At 39.4% G+C, this 21,873-nt stretch overlaps 2 protein-coding genes across 9 annotated transcripts in view; one reads left to right on the forward strand and one right to left on the reverse strand.

The window, feature by feature from the left end:
* LOC139763079 (uncharacterized) lies at positions 1-15,257 on the reverse strand. Of its 4 annotated transcripts, none has more exons than XM_071688690.1 (11): positions 15,178-15,257; positions 11,330-11,542; positions 10,390-10,594; positions 7,586-7,678; positions 6,886-6,945; positions 6,444-6,577; positions 5,871-5,997; positions 5,591-5,724; positions 3,591-3,729; positions 2,698-2,875; positions 1-920 (listed from the first exon to the last, which is right to left on the reverse strand). In XM_071688690.1, the coding sequence occupies exons 2-11, from the start codon at positions 11,379-11,381 to the stop codon at positions 759-761; spliced, it is 1,284 nt and encodes a 427-aa protein (XP_071544791.1). In that variant the 5' UTR covers positions 11,382-11,542; positions 15,178-15,257; the 3' UTR covers positions 1-758. The 4 variants fall into 4 exon arrangements, with proteins under 4 accessions (XP_071544791.1, XP_071544792.1, XP_071544793.1 ...); XM_071688691.1 differs by having other exon boundaries at positions 15,153-15,235; XM_071688692.1 differs by having other exon boundaries at positions 15,146-15,206.
* Positions 12,635-21,873, forward strand: part of LOC139763080 (uncharacterized) — a 16,116-nt gene continuing 6,877 nt past the window's right edge. Inside the window, exons 1-2 of one of the 5 annotated variants that reach the window (XM_071688694.1) lie at positions 12,635-13,355; positions 19,306-19,399. In XM_071688694.1, the coding sequence (XP_071544795.1) occupies positions 13,266-13,355; positions 19,306-19,399 (184 nt within the window). In that variant the 5' untranslated portion in view covers positions 12,635-13,265. The other 4 variants (XM_071688697.1, XM_071688698.1, XM_071688695.1 and 1 more) reach the window with 4 other exon arrangements.

The raw sequence follows: 21,873 nt of genomic DNA on the forward strand, positions 1-21,873 counted from the left end.
TTTTTGTATTATTCTTATTATCATTATTAAATTAATATTAGGACAACAGACAATTGCCATCTCCAAAAAGTGGAAAATCTACACAGAATGTACTATAGTACATATCAATGAAATGTCTGAAACAGACTAAAATATATTTACAAGGAAAACAGCCATGAACAAAAGTCTGCATCAGTAGTATGGTCTTGAAACAGAAGGTTGCATAAAAGACATGAGCCCTATGGATTTACTGTTTGAATTAAGTGAAACTTTGTAAATTTGAAAGTCATTTTTTACCTAAATTTGAGAAATGAGCAATGGAATTTGCTGTGGTAAAAGTAAGTAAAAATTAGGATACTTTGTATATATTAAGGAAGGGTTATGATTGATTCACTGGCTCAAATCTATCATTGTTATCCTTAGATTAATGTACATTGTGTTGCACTGCACAACCATAGACATCAGATATAGCCATAGACATTAGAGTTGCATCCCAATTCAATTGTTTATGTATATATTATTGCTGCTCATATGTATAGAAAGATGATATTGTGTTAGTTATTTTATCACAGCATGGATGAATCCCCACCATAAGAGTGCTAGGTTTCATATCCTATATATTGCTTTGCTAATGTCATGCTGAATCCTAATTTGCTTCAACGAACACTCGAAAATGGAAACCTACATATCATAGACATGAGTGAACAGCATGTGCATACCTGCCAGTGAAAGTTGAAGATATCTGAGTTAACATTGAATTTACAAATTACTTCAGTTGCCTACGCTTTGTCTTCCTCACTGTTAAGAGGATCTCGGCGGTTGCCTGAACAACATAAAAGGCCTTGTTTGGTGATGGCTGGGGTACCCGGATGGCATAATGAGTAGTAGGTTATGTGAGCGATCAGTCCAAACATGAACACAATCAAGAGAGACCATGGGGCCTGTAATGCATGAAAATGGGTAATTATAAATGAGGATGTAATTAAACACATTAGTGTGTCACATGACAGCTAGAGATAGTGTGAACGAATGTGGTCTGTTGTCTTTTCCTAACGCTACCTCGTGCGCACTGGGTTTGCCATTTCATGTGTGGCGGGATAGCAACGGGAATGGATGACAGCAACAAGTATGAATATGTACATGTGTATATATGGATATGTCTGTGTATGTATATGTGTGGATGCGTTGAAATGTATGGGTATGTATATGTGAATGCAAGAGTTTTGGAAAGAGGGGCAAGTATGCAGTCTGTTGGGGATGAGAGAGCTTGGGAAGTGAGTCAGTTGTTATTCGCTGATGATACAGCGCTGGTGGCTGATTCATGTGAGAAACTGCAGAAGCTGGTGACTGAGTTTGGTAAAGTGTGTGAAAGAAGAAAGTTAAGAGTAAATGTGAATAAGAGCAAGGTTATTAGGTACAGTAGGGTTGAGGGTCAAGTCAATTGGGAGGTAAGTTTGAATGGAGAAAAACTGGAGGAAGTAAAGTGTTTTAGATATCTGGGAGTGGATCTGGCAGCGGATGGAACCATGGAAGCAGAAGTGAATCATAGGGTGGGGGAGGGGGCGAAAATCCTGGGAGCCTTGAAGAATGTGTGGAAGTCGAGAACATTATCTCGGAAAGCAAAAACGGATATGTTGAAGGAATAGTGGTTCCAACAATGTTGTATGGTTGCGAGGCATGGGCTATGGATAGAGTTGTGCGCAGGAGGGTGGATGTGTTGGAAATGAGATATTTGAGGACAATATGTGGTGTGTGGTGGTTTGATCGAGTAAGTAATGTAAGGGTAAGAGAGATGTGTGGAAATAAAAAGAGTGTGGTTGAGAGAGCAGAAGAGGGTGTTTTGAAATGGTTTGGGCACATGGAGAGAATGAGTGAGGAAAGATTGACCAAGAGGATATATGTGTCGGAAGTGGAGGGAACGAGGAGAAGTGGGAGACCAAATTGGAGGTGGAAAGATGGAGTGAAAAAGATTTTGAGTGATCGGGGCCTGAACATGCACGAGGGTGAAAGGCGGGCAAGGAATAGAGTGAATTGGATCGATGTGGTATACAATTTTTTTTTTTTTTTTTTTTTTTTTTTTTTTTTTTTTTTTACAGTATCAGGGCAATGTAGATTCCTTTAAAGTGAGTTCTTTGATGAGACTGGAAGTCAGTGCTGAGCATATTGAGGTGTGACTGTACTGGGAGGATTTTTGTTTCATTGTGTGGTGTTGAGTGTTCATGGTTACTTGGCAGCCCGTTAGTGCTCTTTTAGTATGGTTTGCACTAAATGCTTGCTTTTGATAGGGTTGATGTCCAAGCAGGTGAGGCATAGTTCTGGGTGAAGAGGATCAATTTTCTGAAAAGGATACTGAGATTCTTGATGTCCAAATCTGGTACAAATTAATGTTCTTATGGTATTTTGTTTGTTTGCTGCATTTTTATGTGTTTTCTACCCTACATATTGATGGAAAGATTGTCATTTGCTTTTATTCCTATATAGTCAAAATAATGTATTTGCATACTCTATTCGTAACTTCAACAGTGACAGTTTTATATTCATGGAGAAATGATTCAAGAACATTTAGAGAACACATGCAAGTATTTTTTTTTCTTCAAGAGCAGGATGCAGTTTATATAACCATTTTGAAATATTCTAGTATCATTACTTTGTCCAGTACAGTACTAGAGACCTACCTTTAGGTTTGTAGGATATCAAAATAAAATCACTGGTTCTCACCTTGTGAGCGAAGAAGTCTCCTGAGCCCTTCATTCCAGTATTCCAAAGGTAACCGCACACAGCACTTTCAGCAAAGGCCAGTAAGTAGTACATGATAAATCGACCCAGCTGACGCCCTCCCTGCTCATTGGTGAGGGTGATCAACCACACCCCACCCATTATCAGCGATGACACTGACCTAAGGGTGAAGTTCAGTTTAATACGTGTACTCCTTGGAGTAGTTTATTTGAGGACTTAGTAGTAAATGAAAAGCAGTAAGAGGTCACAGGAAGAAACCATTCTTGAAACATACCAGAAAAGAAGCACAGTACTTTACATGAATGGAATGAATTAAGCAAGTTCACTGTGAATCCAGACTGTATAGTCTATCCATCTTTGTTCTATCTGTCCAAGAACAACTTCAAGGGGAATGGTCATGTGAAAGTCTCCATAACTGGTAAATTCTAGTGCCACTTCATAGCCTTTAGTGCCTCACCCTTATCAGGCCACTGGCAGAGTCCAACTCTAGCACAGTGTTTCCAGAGGCTCCTACCTAAAATTCCTTTCAACTACTTCTACCTAATGTTTAAAAGACCATATAATGCAAAAGGAAGTTTAAGAGATAGGATACCAGTAGTGTAGAAATTCCTCTCCATATTGCACTCACAGCTTATTTCATGCATATTGATAGCCTTAATTACTTGGGTACAGTGTCAGTAGCCTTAGATATTATGGCATAGCCTGTGGGCTAACCCATAATGATGAGGCCAGAGGCCATGTCATCATACCCAAGGGTCATATTGTTGTGCTCAAAGGTCTTGCCATTGTGTCAAGACTTGTTTCTATGCATAAGGGTCATACCATCAACCTAATGGAGATAAATGCACAAAAGTGAGAATGAAAGAAGAACGTACCTGGCACCTGCAATGCCTCCAGAATTTAGGATGGTGATAAGGTGCCAGCCAATGTTGAGGAGCCAGTGGCCGCCTACGATGAGGTACACCCATGAACCCCATGCTGCACTCACCATGCTGTATCCCATGATCCGGGAACCTGTGCCAGTATCACAAAAATTTTGCCATGGTTGTTTAAACTATTAATTGGTGGGGGTCATGAGAGTGGTAAATGCTATGGTCTTGGAGCAAAGGGTGAGTCTACAGTATGCTGGGTTTGAAGGGGCAACGAAAGTGAATTGCTTGCTCTTTGCAGATGATGTGGCTTATGGTAGACTCCAGAAGCTGGTGACTGACTTTAAGAAAGGAGAAAGTTGAAAGTAAAGACAAAAATTAAGGTACTGTAATTGGATGCAGCAGGTTGATGAGAGATGATCTGCATGGAGAGGACCAGAGGAAGTGGGATGCTTTTGCTACCTAGGAGTGGACATGGCAGCAAATGGATCCATAGGGGCTGAAGTGAGTTATAAGGTGGAGGAGAGGTTTATGGTGCATGAAATGAGGGATCAGTGTCTGTTAGAATAAAGATTGGTACATTTGAAGGTATGATATTCCAGATATATTCATAGAGATGGGATTCTTGGGCTTTGATTCGAAAAGGAGTGAAGCTGGCGGATATCCACCCTTCTTGCATTATTTTCCAGAAGAGGGAACATAGTAAGAAGCCAAGTGAGGATTTTTACCATCATGGCTCAGTTATCTATTCTTGATGCTACCTTACTCATGCAGTAAATGGCCTTGATATGGATTTTTGTCCATGACTGGAGCCTCCAGTCATTTTTTTTTATCATCCTTGTCTGCCGTTTCCCTCATTAGAGAGGTAGCACCAGGAACAGAGATGTGTGAAAATAAAAAGGGTGTGGTTGAGAGAGCAGAAGAGGGTGTGCTGAAATGGTTTGGACATATGGAGAGAATGAGTGAGGAAAGAATGACAAAGAGGATATATGTGTCAGAAGTGGAGGGAATAAGGAGAAGCGTAGACCAAATTGAAGGTGGAAGGATGGAGTGAAAAAGATTTTGAGCTATCAGGACCTGAACATACAGTAGAGAGAGAGGCGTGCAAGGAATAGAGTGAATTGAAAGGGTGTGGTATACTGGGGTCAACATGCTGTCAGTGGACTGACCCAGGGCATGTGAAATGTCTGGGGGTAAACCATGGAAAGGTGTGGGGCATGGATTTGGATAGGGAGCTGTGGTTGTGGTGCATTACACATGACAGCTAGAGACTTTGAGTGTCAACAAATGTGGCCTTTTCCTGGCACTACCTCGCTGAAGCATGGGGTAGCATTGCTGTTAACTGTGGGACGGGGTAGCACCAGGAATGAAGGCAAGCAAGTATATGTATATGTATGTGTATGTATATATATGTATATGTTGATATGTATAAGTATGTATATGTGTGTGTGAGGGCATTTAGGTGTATGTATGTGTTTATGTGTAAATGGGCCATTCTTTGTCTTGTTTTCCTGGCGCTTCCTCGCTGAAGCATGGAGTAGCGTTGCTTTTTCCTGTGGGACAGGGTAGCGCCAGGAATGGATAAAAGCAAGCAAGTATGAATATGTATATGTACATGTGAGGGCATTTATGTTTATGTATGTGTACATGTGTAGATGGGCCATTCATTGTCTGTTTCCTGACACTACCTCGCTGACATAGGAAAATGGCAATCAAGTATAATGAATAATAAATAAATAAATGTATATGATATAAACTACATAATCAGTATTGCAGCGGAGTCTTCTGTTGTGTTTTTTAACTAGAACAATGGAGATTTACTGATGAAGAATTAAAGTGAAGTGTACAGGATGAGTATGGCTAAGATATTGATACTCTTATGGAGCCTTACTGATTATGTAAGTCTATGGTATATAGGGTGAGGACTGTGAAGACTTTGAGTCTGCCTTGTAGAGCATTACTGATTACAACTGTCTGTAATAAACAAGATGAGAACAGAAACTGACCAATGAAAAAAAAGTGTGCAGTGTAGAGAAGGAAGAATGCGAAGATATTAAGTCTGCCTTTCATTGCATTGTTGCCACGGAGGTGCGTGTAGTGCTCTGGGTTCTGGAGCCGCTGCAGCTGCTTCACTGCTATCCTAAAGAGATAATAGACTAACATTAACAGACTCAATAAGATTTTCCTCATTCTTTTTCTCACATTCTGCCAACCTCTCTCTACTCCCTCCTCATCCTGTCACCCCCTACCTCCCCATTACTTCACTCCCTTCACTGTCCCACTCACAGGTAGAAGACAACACACTGGGCTATCTTGGCGAGGAGGAAGAACATGCGGCTCACTGTCCAGGACCCGAGCGGATTATCAGGCTCCAAAACACACTTTGGTCCACATCTGACCAGGTCTGGAGAGCCTGTAGGGAGAAGGTTGGTCACTGGTGGACATGTTCAGTCATGGTGTTCAATGGGAGACATGTTCAGTTTAGGTGCTTACATGTTAGCATGTTTTAGTATATACACGTAGTGTTTACTGAAGTGTAGACAATTAAGCAAAGAGGTCAACTCTGGTTTCAACAGAGAAAGTTTCAGTGGAGTATATGGTCTGTGAGGAAGGTGTTCAGTAAAGGTATGTTTAATAGGTACAGCATTCAGTAAACTTCTAAACATACCCTTACAGTGTTTAGTGATGGTATACATCAATGACTGTGTGTAACAAATACAACATAGAATGCAACTAATCATATTGTGGATAAAGTTCCTTTCCTCAAGAATAAGTTTTTACATATTCAACTTTCATTTTTAAGGAAATGCAGTATCTGTGGCTCGGTAAGTGGATATTGTAACTGGCTATCAGACTTACCTAGAACATGATCACTCCAATCAGCTGACCTTCCCCAGACATCGTCTCTGACAAGGAGGCAGAGGGTTGGGACTTCACCGAGAAGGACTTCGAGTAGTTTCAACACTCCCACTGTTACCATCTCATCCACAAACCTATATATATATACACATGCAATCATTTATCCGTCTCATTCCACACACCCACACCTAATATTTTGTACACTTCTGTTATCTTATCCACAAAGGCATTTATGTCCTATTTAGTTTAATCCACCAAGCACAACAGTGTGACCTTTGAGCACAATGGTATGACCCTTGAGCATAACAGTACACCCTTTGGGTATGATGGCATGGTCTATGACCCGACCTTAAAGGATCAGGCCTACATCCAACCAAATCACCATACTCAAGGGTCATACCATTGTGCTCGGGTTGTTAGGCAACGATTTGGCACTACCAACCTGATTCCATTCTCCCAGTCATCTTTCTCTGCCATACCAAACCTCCATGCCCGGTAAATCCTGGAGAAACAGAGTACATATAACATGGATACTCTCGTGCGAAGTTACGCTGTAGCACTTGTGTAAGAAGTGACTTGATATCACTTATTTTTTAGAAAGTAGTGACACTGATCATTAGAATAACAAAACAAGTGTCAAGTATTTGGTCAATGATGTGATAGTAGTGTTCATCTTAGTAACAATATAGCAGACCAATAGTGTCAAAATAGGAAACCAAAGAACTTACAAGTCATCAGTACAACAAGGCAAAGGTAAATAATATAGTCAGACACCAGTTAATAAAGGCAACAGTATCCAAACACAAGTGTGAGAGAGGAGTAACAAAGCAAAAAATGGTAGGAAAACAAACAAAGATTAGTGTCATTAAATGATAGAGTAAAAACTTAAATGATAAAGCAAAAACAATCTAGCAATAAGGCCTGTATGAAACAGCTTAAGCCATTGAAAATTCAAAATGAAATTGTGTCAAAATTTTGGAAGAAACCATAAAACTTTATGGTATAAAAACAGAAGTGGCATCAGTGCATTTGTTTCTGTAAAAAGTTTAACAGTTGTGGTAAAAGAATTGGGAATTCTGATGTAATATAAACAGGTATGTAACATATTTATGAGTGCAGCAGAGGGAAGTGGAAGGACTTACCTGATGAGAGGACTAAAGGGGAAGAGGAGCAGGTGTACTGCCCAGCCGAGGGAGCTGTCTTCACCCTCCTCCTCATGGGCCTCCCGATAATGGCTGTGGAAGACAAAGGCTCATGTAAACTATATAAGAACTTAGAAACTAAATCTTTTCTGGGCAGGAGGATATACTATACACATAGTGCCTACATTTTTTTTTCTTATAGTGACTAACATGGTCTAGGCAAAATGTGGACCAATCATGGCCACTAAGGTGAAAAGTAAGAAAAATAAAAGAAGAAATGATCAGGTTCACAATTGTTTGTTGACCTGATTTTAAAGGCAGAGAAGTTATATGAAGAGGGGAAAATGAGAGAAGGAAGAAAATTCCAGTTTTGCGGGTCAAAGAAAGAAGGTATAAAAGCTAATCCTCATGCAGCCAGGCTCTTTACAGAAACTATGGTACTCCTTATTGCTATGTTATACTCTTCACACAGTCGCTGGTGTGGAACTTCTAATCTTTCCGGAGATACTTTTGTCTCCATAAGTTCCATAAGTAACTGTCAAACATAGAACATTATCAAGTATAAGCAAAATAGTTTTGACAGCTGTGCTGAAGGAGTTTACAATAGTGTAATTATATCCATAACTAATTATGATTTATGGTTAGTTTTTCCAGAGTGGCCTGTTGCTGTTTGAATTCCTTTGTTATATTTGTTGAGGGTAGGGGATCTTTGAGTAAAAGTTATTCAAGTGTATGGCAGAAGCAAGTTTTTTATTCCTACTTTGGGGCTTATGTTAGTTACAGAGTGGTTTGGGTGGGAGAGGTGTAGTGTTGTATAGTATTGGGTGCCAAGCATGTTTAAGTGGGAATGTATAGGAAGGATCTTTGTTTTACTGTAAAGGTTTTGAATGATTGTAGTGCTTGGCACCAATGACTGTTTTGAGTGCACTATTTTGTGTGGGATGCATTTGTTGCATTTGTTTTTGAGATGAAAAACCATGTGTTGAGGTTAAATTTAAAGTGAGTGGATGAATTGTTTGTACAGGGTATTAAGGGACTGTTTTTTGTCCAAATCTGGTGCCAGTTAGGATTTTAAGGTTATTTAGTTTGTATGTTGCTGTGATTGGTGTCAAATGTGAATGTCATATGTGTCATATGTAATGCCTAAATGATTAGTGTTTTGTCCAGTGGGAAAGACTGTCCATTTAAGATGACTGGAGGTTTTGAGCTAGATTTATGTCTAGGATTAAAAGATGCAGGCATTCTATTATGGGTGAGCCTATGTTCCACTTTTGTAATGCAGAGCTGCATGCATAATGTTGCCACCAAGTTGTCAATGTTGTGATTGGGAAGTCATCTGCATATGAAAGAACTTTCACGTTGATGTTTGCCTGAGGTAATGGAAGAGCATTTAGGAAGAGATTGAGGTGAGTTGGAGAAAAAACTGCCCCTTGAAGAACTCAACTGTAGAGCTTAAGTGTTTTAGAGGCAAATCTTTAAGGTTTTTATTGCACTCCTTGCATCAGGAGGAGTGAAGGATAAGTAACCGTTATTCGTGTTTAGGGGTGTAATTAGTTTGTAACTGATTTTATAGCAGTGCTTCATGAGTATGTTTGCATTTTCCTGTGTGAGCGAAGTAGTGTCAAGGACCGATGACATAGCCTCCTGTGTGAGCGAAATAGTGTCAAGGACCGATGACATAGCCTTAGAGAGGACATTCCTTGGATCCTTGCTGTGTTCTAACTTTTGGAAAGTAATACAGGATGGGAAGATTTCCAGCCACTCACTCCTGCCCATCTTAGTCGCCCTGTATAATACACAGAGAGTACATGGGCAGTATTCTTTCTCCTTTGCCCCCAGGGATAATATATATATATATATATATATATATATATATATATATATATATATATATATATATATATATTTTTTTTTTTTTATACTATTTGCTATTTCCCGCGATAGCGAGGTAGCGTTAAGAACAGAGGACTGGGCCTTTGAGGGAATATCCTCACCTGGCCCCCTTCTCTGTTCCTTCTTTTGGGAAAAAAAAAAAAAAAGACGAGAGGGGAGGATTTCCAGCCCCCCGCTCCCTCCCCTTTTAGTCGCCTTCTACGACACGCAGGGAATACGTGGGAAGTATTCTTTCTCCCCTATCCCCAGGGATAATATATATATATATATATATATATATATATATATATATATATATATATATATATATATATATATATATATATATATATATTTATATATATATATATATATATATATATATAGAGAGAGAGAGAGAGAGAGAGGACCTTTCTAAAGGCTCCTGCAGTCCATAGCTGTGCTACAGTAGCAAGGAAATTTAGCCTCCTTGAGAGTGATAAATTCGTTGATAAGATTGTATTCCCAATTATACAGCCCCGCCAAGTTACTTTCCACTCTTGGTGTGACATGTTGCTCTCTCTCTCTCTCTCTCTCTCTCTCTCTCTCTCTATATATATATATATATATATATATATATATATATATATATATATATATGTATATATAAGATTTTTATATATCTAATTTGGGAAAGCTAGTCACAGAAATCTTCAAAAGAACATTTTGAATTATGGTCTTAATGTTTCCTTCTTAAAGATTTCTACACTTGGAAATTCTTTTATAAACTTAGGTCAGTCACGTTAACCATGTCACTCCAGGTGCTGATGTCCAAACCAGTGCAGGTCCTGACGCTAGTCATAGAACAGGTCCTAACAACAACCACACCATAGGTCCTGATGCTCACCATATAACAGGTGCTGATGTGCAATAACCAAATCCATCATACTCACTACTGCAGGTTTTTGAGGCCGGCAACGAAGTGAGGCAGGAGTAAGAAGGTGAGATAGAGGCCCCGGTTTTTGGGTGGTTCCTCCAAACTGTATTTGTCCACAACGATGCTGATGTGGACGCCAAGGCCCGTCAGATATGAGAACCCCATGAGCGCCAGGTGTGACTTCTCCCTCCATGTGAACTGCTGCGGTGCCTGGCTGTCTCCTGTAGGGACGCCAGAAACACATTAGAGGTGGGTTGTACGAGATGCAGTCTGGGATATTTTAGGTGGGTTGTAAGAGGTGCTGTTTGGGCTATTGTAGGTGGATTGTTGGGGCATTGGTGGAGAGTAAAAGGGAGTGCAGGTAAATGAGTGAAGAGAATCATTGTCAACGTAAACAATGAAGAGCCTGTTCATTTAGTAGAGACAGTTACTCGACTTTCATTCACATTTATTTCATTCAGTTACACGTAGTATCACGTCATTCGTCAAACCAGAGGGTTTCTCGTCGTGTTCAGTGTCCTAGGGTCATGCTCAAGGTTTACACCGTCGTGCTGGAGATTGATGATGAATTATGAAACAGGTCCCGACCACTCGTGACAAACAGCGTCCTTCAAGGCGTTAATAAAACGAAAAGTAAACAACGTACCGTAGAAGGGGCACCTGCCGGCTGTCTGCACACGACAGGTGAAGTTAGCTAATGGAAACGAGAAAGGAAATTGGAAATGAATGGTAGAGACGAAAAGACTGACTGTAACAACCAATCAATGTGATCTGTGGTGGGCAGACAGATAGATGGACATATTTATAATCTTTCACATAACCCGTTTTGACAACGCGTCCCAATGAGGTACTGCATCATCTCTCGTGCACAGAGGAGCTTGAAAATGAGTGTGCAAGGCTTCCAGAATGACCAAGAGACGTAATGATGAGAGCCAGTTTTAAAGGCAGCATCTTACCTGACCTAGGCCGATGGTGGATATAGTCGTCTCCCTCCCGTCTTGACGGCATCTTGGTCTCAACTGTCGACCGCTCCTTGCTCGGTGATGATACACAGACGACCTTTCTCTACTTCTTAGATGAGATCATATGGCTATACTTTCCTCATGCAAACTCAGTTTCACTTAACAGATATAAGAATCAGGAGTTCAGTATCAGTTTTGGCAGATCGTCTGAAATGATACGTATCCCTTATCACACTGTAATAGCCAGGCTGAAATGATCCTTCGCTTATATCAGTCACTGTAACAGCCTAGCCCTGGAAACATAGCAATACTCTCCGCGTATATGTTATGCATCTTACCAGCACGCGAGTTACTGACGAGTTTCTGTACGCAATATCCGATAACAATATAGAGATCGGAAACGCTACTGATTAACCACTGTTATCATCTTGTATCAGAGTCCGTGTAAAGATACCCTTCATATCAATGGTTCAAAACTTGGCCAGTGGGTCACGCGCTCACACCACCACAATGCACGTGTCTCGTGCTTGACTGCTTACTGTCACCACCACAATGCACGTGTCTCGTGCTTGAGTGCTTACTGTCACCACCACAATGCACGTGTCTCGTGCTTGAGTGCTTACTGTCACCACCACAATGCATGTGTCTTGTGCTTGAGTGCTTACTGTCACCACCACAATGCACGTGTCTTGTGCTTGAACATTCTTGTGGCAAATTTGGGTGCGTACCCGGGGATTTTGTCCGGTGGGGGCGAATTATGAGTAGCCAGTACAATGATAAAAAAAAAAGCTCTAAACAAGAATATGTAAGAATACAATGGATCATTGAAAACAGCGCTTTTCATGTTAGGCAGGTTTCTAATATTTAGAATTTGTCAAGTTATGAAATTCAGTGCTGCTTTGATAGGGAAGTAAGTAACTTTTAAGACCGGTGGTTATTTCATAATATGAATTATGATAATTAGTAACGTGAATGATTGCAATGATCGAGTAAGCTTTGATCGATGAAACAAGTCGTTACGCTTTTGCAGATACAGAGAAAAATCTCGCTATAAATATGTCCTTTGTTTTAGAAAGGTGAAAGTGACACTTCTTTTTCATAGGGCACAAATTGAATAGAAACAGTTTGAGTATGAATACATATACATTTATCTTTCCTTTGAAGAGTAAAAGGGTTGGAGTGATTTTTGAATACAAATCATTATTGAGTCCATAGTATACTGCATAACTCGGTGGGGGAGGAGAGAGGGGATACTCGCGTCTCCCAACACGCACATAGTAACGCCTCTGGGAAAACCAGGACACCTAATCTTTATCTCAAGCTTGGGGTGTATGTTTGAAGATAGGAGCGGCATGATTATCAAGTATTACCGGATTCAGTTGTCTCATGATATGATGAATAAGGTTGGGTGAGATTTGGGTGATTGTGTTCACTGCTACACTGAACAAACGACCGTTTCAAAGCTGGTGGTAAAACTGTTACAACTGATAAGAGTGCTTGATAGATATCATTGTTATCGTAATAATTCGGGTTGTGGTAGCTCTGTGGATTGTGGTAGGTCTGTGGTGCTTGTTGTTCTGTTTTAGGCCTCGTAAGCAGCATATTACTTGATGGTAGGTCTCACTAGAGCTATTTTGTCTTTTGAAGGTTTGAATGGGAGTCCTGAGACACTCCATATGACTACAGTCACACAGACAGTTGGCTACACAGACGTGAACGTCTGACCGATTGACACGTTTCCGGCCAAATTGTGAGAATATCACAGCTCCTGTTATAAGAACCTTCATAAGAAAATGTGTCTCCTTGTCACTGTTCATACCGGCTGTCGACATCTGTGTCTGTCTTGTGATAAGATGATCATCATCGAGTGATTAACGTCCGAGAATGCTAGATAAGGAAGGTTTTTTTTTTTCTTTTTATCATAGTCGGTATGCTGACTCAGGCACCTAGTCCTGCCGCAGCTGGTTTGCCGACAACCCGTCTTCAAAGGTCGACACTCGACGCCGCTCAAATGTTTTATGTAAGTGTGTGGGGCCGGGTACGAACTGCGGGTCTGTGTATGGATGCCATGGCGGGAAGCTGTTAGGCTATCATGCAGGTCTTCACCGTGGGGGTGTGTGTGTGACTTGATAGGGTTATCGGTAAGGAGCGGTGGTCTGTCGATTATCAGCAGCACATCTGAACGAAAGAGAAATGTCCAAGTTTGGGACTGAGACGTTTATAAAACATCGGCTTTAAAAGCGAGAGGGTTGAGCGACCGTGTGGCTTCGTTTAAACTACGAGAGGTCAATGAGGAAAACGACACGCAACTTAAAGCCAAGTAATCTATGTAGAACCTGTAAAAAAAAAAAAAAAAAAAAAGCGAAGATAATTCTAGTTTAAGAAAGGCACGTGATTTACAGTCTATGAGATTAATGCTCAGTCTTTACAATTTATTGGTGAGTCCTCACCATGAATATATTAGTTTTGTTCACCATTCGTAGGAAAACGACACACTACAGCGGCGAATTGCTTTGATGATTCCCGAGAACCGACTTAACTAGTTAAACTTATGTAGCTCCTAAAAAAAGAATGATTTGGAACGTGTGCTCGCAACTCGCACACGTGTTATTTCTCTTGAAGCAAAGTGTCATAGAATGTACCATTTTTTTTCCCCCTTAAATCATGTTTGCTGTTTTACTCCTGCCACTAATTTCCATATTTCTAATATATTCTAATAGTATAATGTAGCTTCGAAAAGTGCCTAGTGATCTGTTGCATTCCTCTTGTGTTGATATGATGCGATATCTTTGCATGTTCTACGTTTTCTTACAATATTCCTGATTTGAACACCTAAATGGGACATAAACCTGTTTGATAATCAGTTTAGGAGGAGGTTGTTAGTTTCGCTTGAAAATGGATGATACTTGAAACAGTTGCTTATATATATTTCCCCGCTATTATTGGTCAGTTTATTGTGACATCATATGCATGCAGAAAATGTAAAAGAATTAAGATATCATTAAAGGTCATTTTCCGACCCCAGTGGTTAGGTGATCATAACAGTGGGCTGTTATTGTTGGTTCATTGCAAAAATTTAGTCGTTTGTTACGTGGGCAAACAACTTAACACGCAGATTCCTGGAGATGATGGGGTCAACTCTTAATCATGACGGTACGATCTTGGATGACAGTATTACCTGGGTGTATGCAGACGTGGCTTTCGACCTAACCCTCTGGGGTCAGGTCATATACCACCGTATCCAATTTCTCGATGGTGTCTGGTGGGAAGGGAAGTTTGAAGCGTAGTATTGGTGTCTGGTGAGAAAGGAAGTTTGAAGCGGTGTATTGGTGTCTGGTGAGAAAGTAAGTTTGAAGCGGTGTATTGGTGTCTGGTGAGAAAGTAAGTTTGAAGCGTAGTATTGGTGTCTGGTGAGAAAGGAAGTTTGAAGCGTAGTATTGGTGTCTGGTGAGAAAGGAAGTTTGAAGCGGTGTATTGGTGTCTGGTGAGAAAGGAAGTTTGAAGCGTAGTATTGTACCGGGATGAAGTAAAGCACTTTCCGCTGACCAGCGAGCTGAACCCACTCTCTCACTTTTTACAGTCCAGAAATTTATTATAGTATTTCAAGGTTATCTTAGATACTCGTTTAAGCTTATCAAAGTATCTGTCAACCACTGATGGACACTTCTTTCCCTTGAAGCTGGGATTCACTGTCACCTGCAGAACTCACTGTTTTAGACAACTAAGCACACACTGTCACCGGATGATTAGAGAACACGGTCACACAATACTAGATAAGTTGGTTATAGGTGAACGTAAACGAAGAACGACCATTTACGATAAAAGAGAACGCAATGATTCACATGCAAGAGGGACACTATCCGCTGAAGATCCTATTTGACAGTGTTCCTTAGAGCGACTAGATATTACAGGTCATTCCCCGGTAGCTTCAGGCCGGCTGCTAGGATAAGATAATGAGATAGGGGGGGCGGCGTCCCAAATGCTAGGATAAGATAATGAGATGGGGGGGGGGGGTGTGATCGCCGGCCCAAATATAGCTATCGGGGGGGGGGGGGGGGGGGGCAGAACGCACTGAGGGGGCCCACTTGTACGTACCTAAACGCTTATCAGTGTATTATCTCTGAGTAAACATTTTCCTCTGTTATCTATGAATTTGAAGGATTTGATACATTGTCATTAGCTCAAGGAATGATAGATATTGGAATTACATTTCAAAGCATTACTGGAAATTTGATTTTGTGTATTAATAAGTTAACCTTTTTTTTATTTCTACAGCATGACGGAAAGACATTCCCAACTGGTTAGATATGGGATATGAAAATTTGATGTCTTTTTCAGCTTCAGCCTTTGACATAAGACTTCAGTCGTCAGTGGATAGTCAATATCCCAGAATGAGCTTGGGGTGTAAGAGGGCATAAAAATATGGCCAAGACTCTCGTATTTATATCATTTATTTATATCCCATGTTTATAATGTTTATGGCTATCCCTGGACCATCTTTCTTACGGGAAGACAAAGTCTAACCCAAACACTGTCCAGCGGCTGCGCGATGATGGTCCGCCATGCGAAATATAAGGGTAGCCTAGGTGGTAAGCAACACTGTAGACCCAAATAGCTTTTATCGCGTATTAGATTACAATAAATTTTTATTTTTTAGTCGGCCATGGTTAAGAAATGTTATGTGATATGGTTATCTATTTGTTTATGGCATCCTAGCCGTAATTAATGAGACAGGTGTTCGTTCACAGTACTCACAATATCCTTCTTATGTCTTTCTTAATTATAACTTTTTTTCCAGTGATATATATATATATATATATATATATATATATATATATATATATATATATATATATATATTTTTCATTTCCCTCCTCTCATTATCCCTTTTCATTCTTTATGTCGTGAACATCTTTTCGTCGGCTTAAAAATGTATTAGACCGAGCACTTGTCGCCGGGTTATGCACACCTAAGAAGCTCAAATTGAATTTCTCGCATTCCTTTTTCTTATCGTAAATTTTGATTTTTCCCATTCGAATCCCAGGACATAATGGTGTGGGAAGACTCAGAATAAGAAAATCCATTTTTTTTTTTTTAATTATCCCGGGGACAATTGGGGTGTTGGTGGGGGATTCTTCTCCTCTTAGAGGAACTTATTTTTCAAGAAAAAAATTTCGAGAACCAGATGGCTTTGGCAAATGGGGTGGGGGTGAAGGGGGGGGGGGTTGCTGATATTAGAGGAGAAATGAAATATTAGGAAATCTGGAATTGTGTAGAGCTTCGGCGAGGCAGGATCATGGGAATACATTCGCGCCCAGAATCTCATTTCACAGCTCATACTATCCCTGCTGCTGATTGTAGTGCAGCCATGAAGCTGCAAGAACTCTAGCAGAAGGGCTGTGAATATATGATGATGATAAAATATAAAAAAAATGGCACTGAAATCCAGCTATACACATGTTTGTAGAGGGTAAATTAACCACGCACGTCCCTCCCTGACTCTTCCATATATATATATATATATATATATATATATATATATATATATATATATATATATATATATATATATATATATATATATAATAATATATAATAATAAAAAAAATAATATCACCGTCCACGGGTTCTCTCTCGCAAAGTCACTTCTAAAAACCCTGGTAAGTTGTTTGGCCATTACGATTTGAATGGCTTCCTTTTCATGCCCATGATATTTTGGATCTCTGCCGCTTTTTTAAAGTTCGTAGGCAGAAATGTACATACGTGGGCCCACAATAAAAGGTAAACTGTCAATACGCAACATTTAGTGTGAAAGTCGGGTTAATTAGTTGTCTGAGGCTTGAAGCCCATCAACTGCCAAGGTCATTGAGGCTGTCGAGGTACACATACGTACAACAGCCGAAAAATCTTTAACACATTTTCCTGGTGTTGTAGATGATTATATTAGTACATAAACTCTGGTATATATATATTTGTGCATCTTCTCTATTAATTTGTGAATTAAGGATTTGAACATAGATCTTTGTAATATCATAATATGATATATATGAAAAAATTGGACGCCAGCGGTTCGGCCTTATCGGACGTCCATTCGCAAGGGTTATATATATATTTGGATTAATTGGCTGTCAACTTTTGGGTGATTATTAAGGCAAAAAATATTCACATAATAATTTAGTGTACATTTTCCCATACATTATGCTTTTTAGAGCCTTTAGGTACTGTAGCTGTTGATTTATTTAAGCGAATGCGTCAAACGTTCTTTCAGTTAATTTTATTGTAAAAGATTTTGATATAATTATTCAAATCTATTCATAGATATGCCTGTATATCTTTATTTAAAATTCATTTTAATTTTTAGAAGATGACTTGTCTCTTTTTTGTTATTTTATGAATAAATTGTAATAAGAGAATTTCTTAAGAGTTCTAGAAACACGAAATGTCTGAATAAAATTTCTTGAGCTAAATGAGATATAGCAATATTGTTATTTGTGTTAAGTGATAAGAAGGTTGTCAGGATTTATAAGCATTTTATAAGTATTGGTAATATTCATCAAGATACGAAGCAGCGTGCACAGTTTCTCAGGAGGGAGTCTCAATCCGTAAGTAATCAAGGCCTCTTTTTAAGACAGCTGAATTATGTCAGTCCAAAATTTTGACCGCTAATAGGAAGCAATGGTTATTTTGCATGATACTCGGCAAAATAACACTTAGCCTACTGGTGTAAAGAAATAACCATCATTGGATGAAACGGTATTGTCTACGTGTCGGCAAAATAACCCGTCGATACGTGTAGAAAATCCCAACTTATATTCAATTAAAAAATAACTTAGCTTAAGGTTGAGGTTGAACGGTAGGCAGAAGGTTGAAGTTGAAGGTTAGGCCCGAGTTGGAGTCGTCGGCATCAATGGATGTAATGCTATTTTGCCATTCATGTGGCACCGTTGTGTTGATCATTGTTTTGACCGCTAATCACTGGTGGGCTTAACGTTATTTTGCCGGGTATTCGGAGTTGTATATTGATGCTCTCTGCCATTACTCTTACCCAATTTGAATCTGATTAAACTTGATTAATTGCCTGGCCAACATAACCTGATCTGAGTTAACTAATGGAATCAGACTTAACCTCAGTGCTACATTTGGGCACCTTTGCTCTCTTGATTGGCCAACACTGTGGCCCCTGCTGACACCTCAGCCTCTTGCAACACTTCCGCTCCAACCTTAGGTTATATTCTTATATGTTCTATTAGGTTAAGTGTGGTAAGGTTAGGTTAGGTTTACTGGTGTTGGTGAGTATGCATAGATGAACTGTCAGTGTGGGTCGAAATGCTAGTGAATATTATGAGACAAAATTATACCTATATATCAGAAGTTTGTTCCTGCCTGTTCTCTCTGTATTTGACAAAATGCCATTATGAGAATAGTTAGTACTGTTCTATGGTACTGGAATATTCATATACAAGGAAATTTAGTGAACTACGATTTGTATTGGTGTAAACTTTATTCAATGTACTGTTTTGTTTGATAAAACTATGGCAAGACATTTTGATGAACAGAACTGGGGAATCTTTTAAGAATGTATCTCATCATGAAAGAGGATTAGAATCCTCGGTAGATAAATTACAACATTCTTGATTTAAGTGACCTTGAATTGTTTCGTGTTTTCATACATTCATCATAATTTCTGCACGTTAAGGCTTCTTAGCTGGGAATTTCATCCAAATAAATAGGGTGTTACTTTACACTTTTGTGATCCAACAGTTCATCGATTGTTAAGATATGAGTGATTAACAAATTTATTGCATTATTAGTAAATGCAGTACATCACAAGCAGCAATGCTAAGAGAATGTATTTTGCATTTAGACGTTCCTTGCTGAATTAGTCTGTGCATACTTTCTAGACATGTCACATCCTTATGATTGCAGGTATGAATCAGAATATATATCTTGCATACTTTTTCTTTTTAAAGAACATGACACCAACAAGGAAAAGTGGAAGACAAGCAAGACCTCCAGCCAAACTTCAGGAATTTGTCCATAAAGATGCTAAGGAAAAGACCAAAGGTAATTGAATCATTAGATATACTTCTATATTAACTTCCACAGTATTTGATGTGTTTAACATCAAAGATGGCTATTTTTTTCTAGGAAAAGAAAAAGGAAGGGAGGTATATTTATGAATTAGATATTCAAAATTCCATATTAACAAATTTTAGTCTTCTGTTTTGTGAAATGTCTGCCAAATTTATAAGTTATGTTTGCACATATTCCATTAAATGAGCTATGTCTGTGTGGTATGCAGTGGGTGGGATGTTGTTATATAAGAAAAGGTAGTGAATGCTGAGGTGATATAGTTCGATTGCTACTGAAATAAAGAGAGGTGCATCTTACTGACAGTACCTACAGGAAAGGAATACAAGATTTTAGGAGGTGTTTAAGGGAAAGCAGCAGGAGGTCAAGAGAAATGTATGGGAAGTTAAGAAGAAGGCAAAAGAGAGATGAGGTGTGAGAATATCGATGAACTTTAGGGAAAGAAAGAAAATTTCTAGAAGGAGGTGAGTAGTGCGAGAACAAGTAAACATATTAAAGTGATAATGAGGGTCGCAAATTGGGAGTGGTAACAGTTAAAGGAGTGAAAGAGAAATGGGTTGAGTAATTTGAAGGACTGTTGAAAGTATTTGATGATAGGGTTGTGTATATTTGGATGAAGAATGTGGATTGAGTGAGTCATGATAGAGTTATGTGAATGGTTTGGTGAAAAGAGAGGAGGTAGTGAAAGTCATACACAAGATGAAGTGTAGGAAGGGTCCAAGAGTGGATGGTATTGTGGTTGAATTTCTCAAGAAAGGGGGCGACAGTTTTGTTGATTGGTTAATCAGGCATTTCTTTGTATTATTGATTGGTTAGTCAAGCATTTCTTTGTATGTTTGGCCCAGGATGAGGTGCCTGAGGACTGGAAGAATGCATGTGTAGTGCCCTATTTAAAGGCAAAAGAAACAAAAGTGAATGCTCAAACGTATATCCGTTGAATATCTCAGGTTAGATATGTGGGGGAGTGTTGATGAAGAGGATGGTGGAATGCATAGAGCATCAGATTAGTGAGAAATGGTGCATCTTCAGGTGTGGTTGGATATATGTGTACCAGGTGTTTACTTTGATGAATTATATCAGAAATACTTGGAGAAAGACTAAGTTTGACATGTGGCTTAAATTTATGAACTTTGAGAGAGTGCATACTGTAATAGGGTTGACAGAGAGGCCTTCAGGAGATTTTACAAATAAATATTGTGGGAACAAAGCTACTAACTGCAATGTGGAGTTTTTACCGGGAGAATAAAGTTTGTGTACAAGTAGGAAGGGAGGAGAACGATTAGTTCCAAGTGAAGGTTAGTGTTTCAAGGGAGTGATGTCACCATTTATGGACTAGGTGCTGAGGATTTTAGAGCATTTGGTGGTTGTACAGTATGCTAGGGTTAGAATGTTGGGAAGATGATTCATTGCAGTAAGCAGGTAATGCAGCTCTCATGGCAGACTCAAGAAACTCCAGATGTTGGTGTTGATATGAGGTGCAATAGGCAGAGACAGTATGGTTTGAGTGTGATTTTAAATGAGGAGGACATAGAGGAAGTTGCATGCTTTGGGTGCTGTATATGAAAGCAAGCATGGCAGCAGATGAAATCATAGGTTGGAGAGGGAAACTTAAGCTTCTGGGTGCATGGATGTGTTTGGAAGGAGAGATCATTGTTTGTGAGGGCAAAGATGAGTATATTTGAAAGTATGGCAGTCCTGATAGCATTATGTGGCTATGAGTCTTAGGCCCTGAGTGCATAAAGAATGGATGAAGGATGTGCTGGAAATGAAATCTCTGAGGACATGTGGTGTCAGGTTAATCAGTTAAGAGTGAATTGTGTTCGTAAGTGCTGTCTGATCGAGAGAGATGGACAGAGTGTGCTGAAAGCGTCAGACATATGGAGAGGATGAACAAGGATGGATGTACAGGATCTATGAGTCAGAAGTGGGGGATCAAGGTGGGAAGGAAGGCCAAGTTGGAGATGGAAGAATTGAATGAAAAAGAATTATGGTTTTGCATCCTGAACATTCATGAGGTTGAGAGGCATGCATGGATATATTGATTGGATTGATGTGATGTATGGGATAAAATGTGCTGTCTTGGGTGAATTAGTTCATGGGAATTGGTCAGGGGAAACTGCAGAATAGTCTGTATTGCTTGGGTGTGGATGATGGATTTTGGTTTCAGAGCATTATGCTTGAGAGCTCGAGAGTGGATGTGAGCAAGTAGAACCATTGCTTTTTTGCTCTTGGCATTACCATGCTGAGGTGGGAAATAGTTAACAAGTATGAAAAATGATGAGAGTTAAGAAAACAAGTATGAAAAATGATGAGAGTTAAGAAATGTTTTCAGGGTGTTTCCTCACATGAATTATCTGATGCATGTTATATTAGTTATTCACTAGTTTTTGTGCATTCATGATTTAAGCAATAACTAGCATAATTTTGTTTATGTAATCTTATATAAA

This window comes from Panulirus ornatus, chromosome 46, assembly GCF_036320965.1.
Source record: "Panulirus ornatus isolate Po-2019 chromosome 46, ASM3632096v1, whole genome shotgun sequence".
Classification (NCBI taxonomy): Eukaryota; Metazoa; Arthropoda; class Malacostraca; order Decapoda; family Palinuridae; genus Panulirus; species Panulirus ornatus.

What these genes read in the sequence shown, in the direction of transcription:
- LOC139763079 (XM_071688690.1), bottom strand. Translation starts at nt 11,381, where the DNA reads ATGCCGTCAAGACGGGAGGGAGACGACTATATCCACCATCGGCCTAGG. An exon ending in GACTGGGAGAATGGAATCAG is followed by an intron (nt 6,578 to 6,885) that starts GTTGGTAGTGCC and finishes ATATATATATAG; the next exon opens with GTTTGTGGATGAGATGGTAA. An exon ending in GGAGGCATTGCAGGTGCCAG is followed by an intron (nt 2,876 to 3,590) that starts GTACGTTCTTCT and finishes CTTCACCCTTAG; the next exon opens with GTCAGTGTCATCGCTGATAA.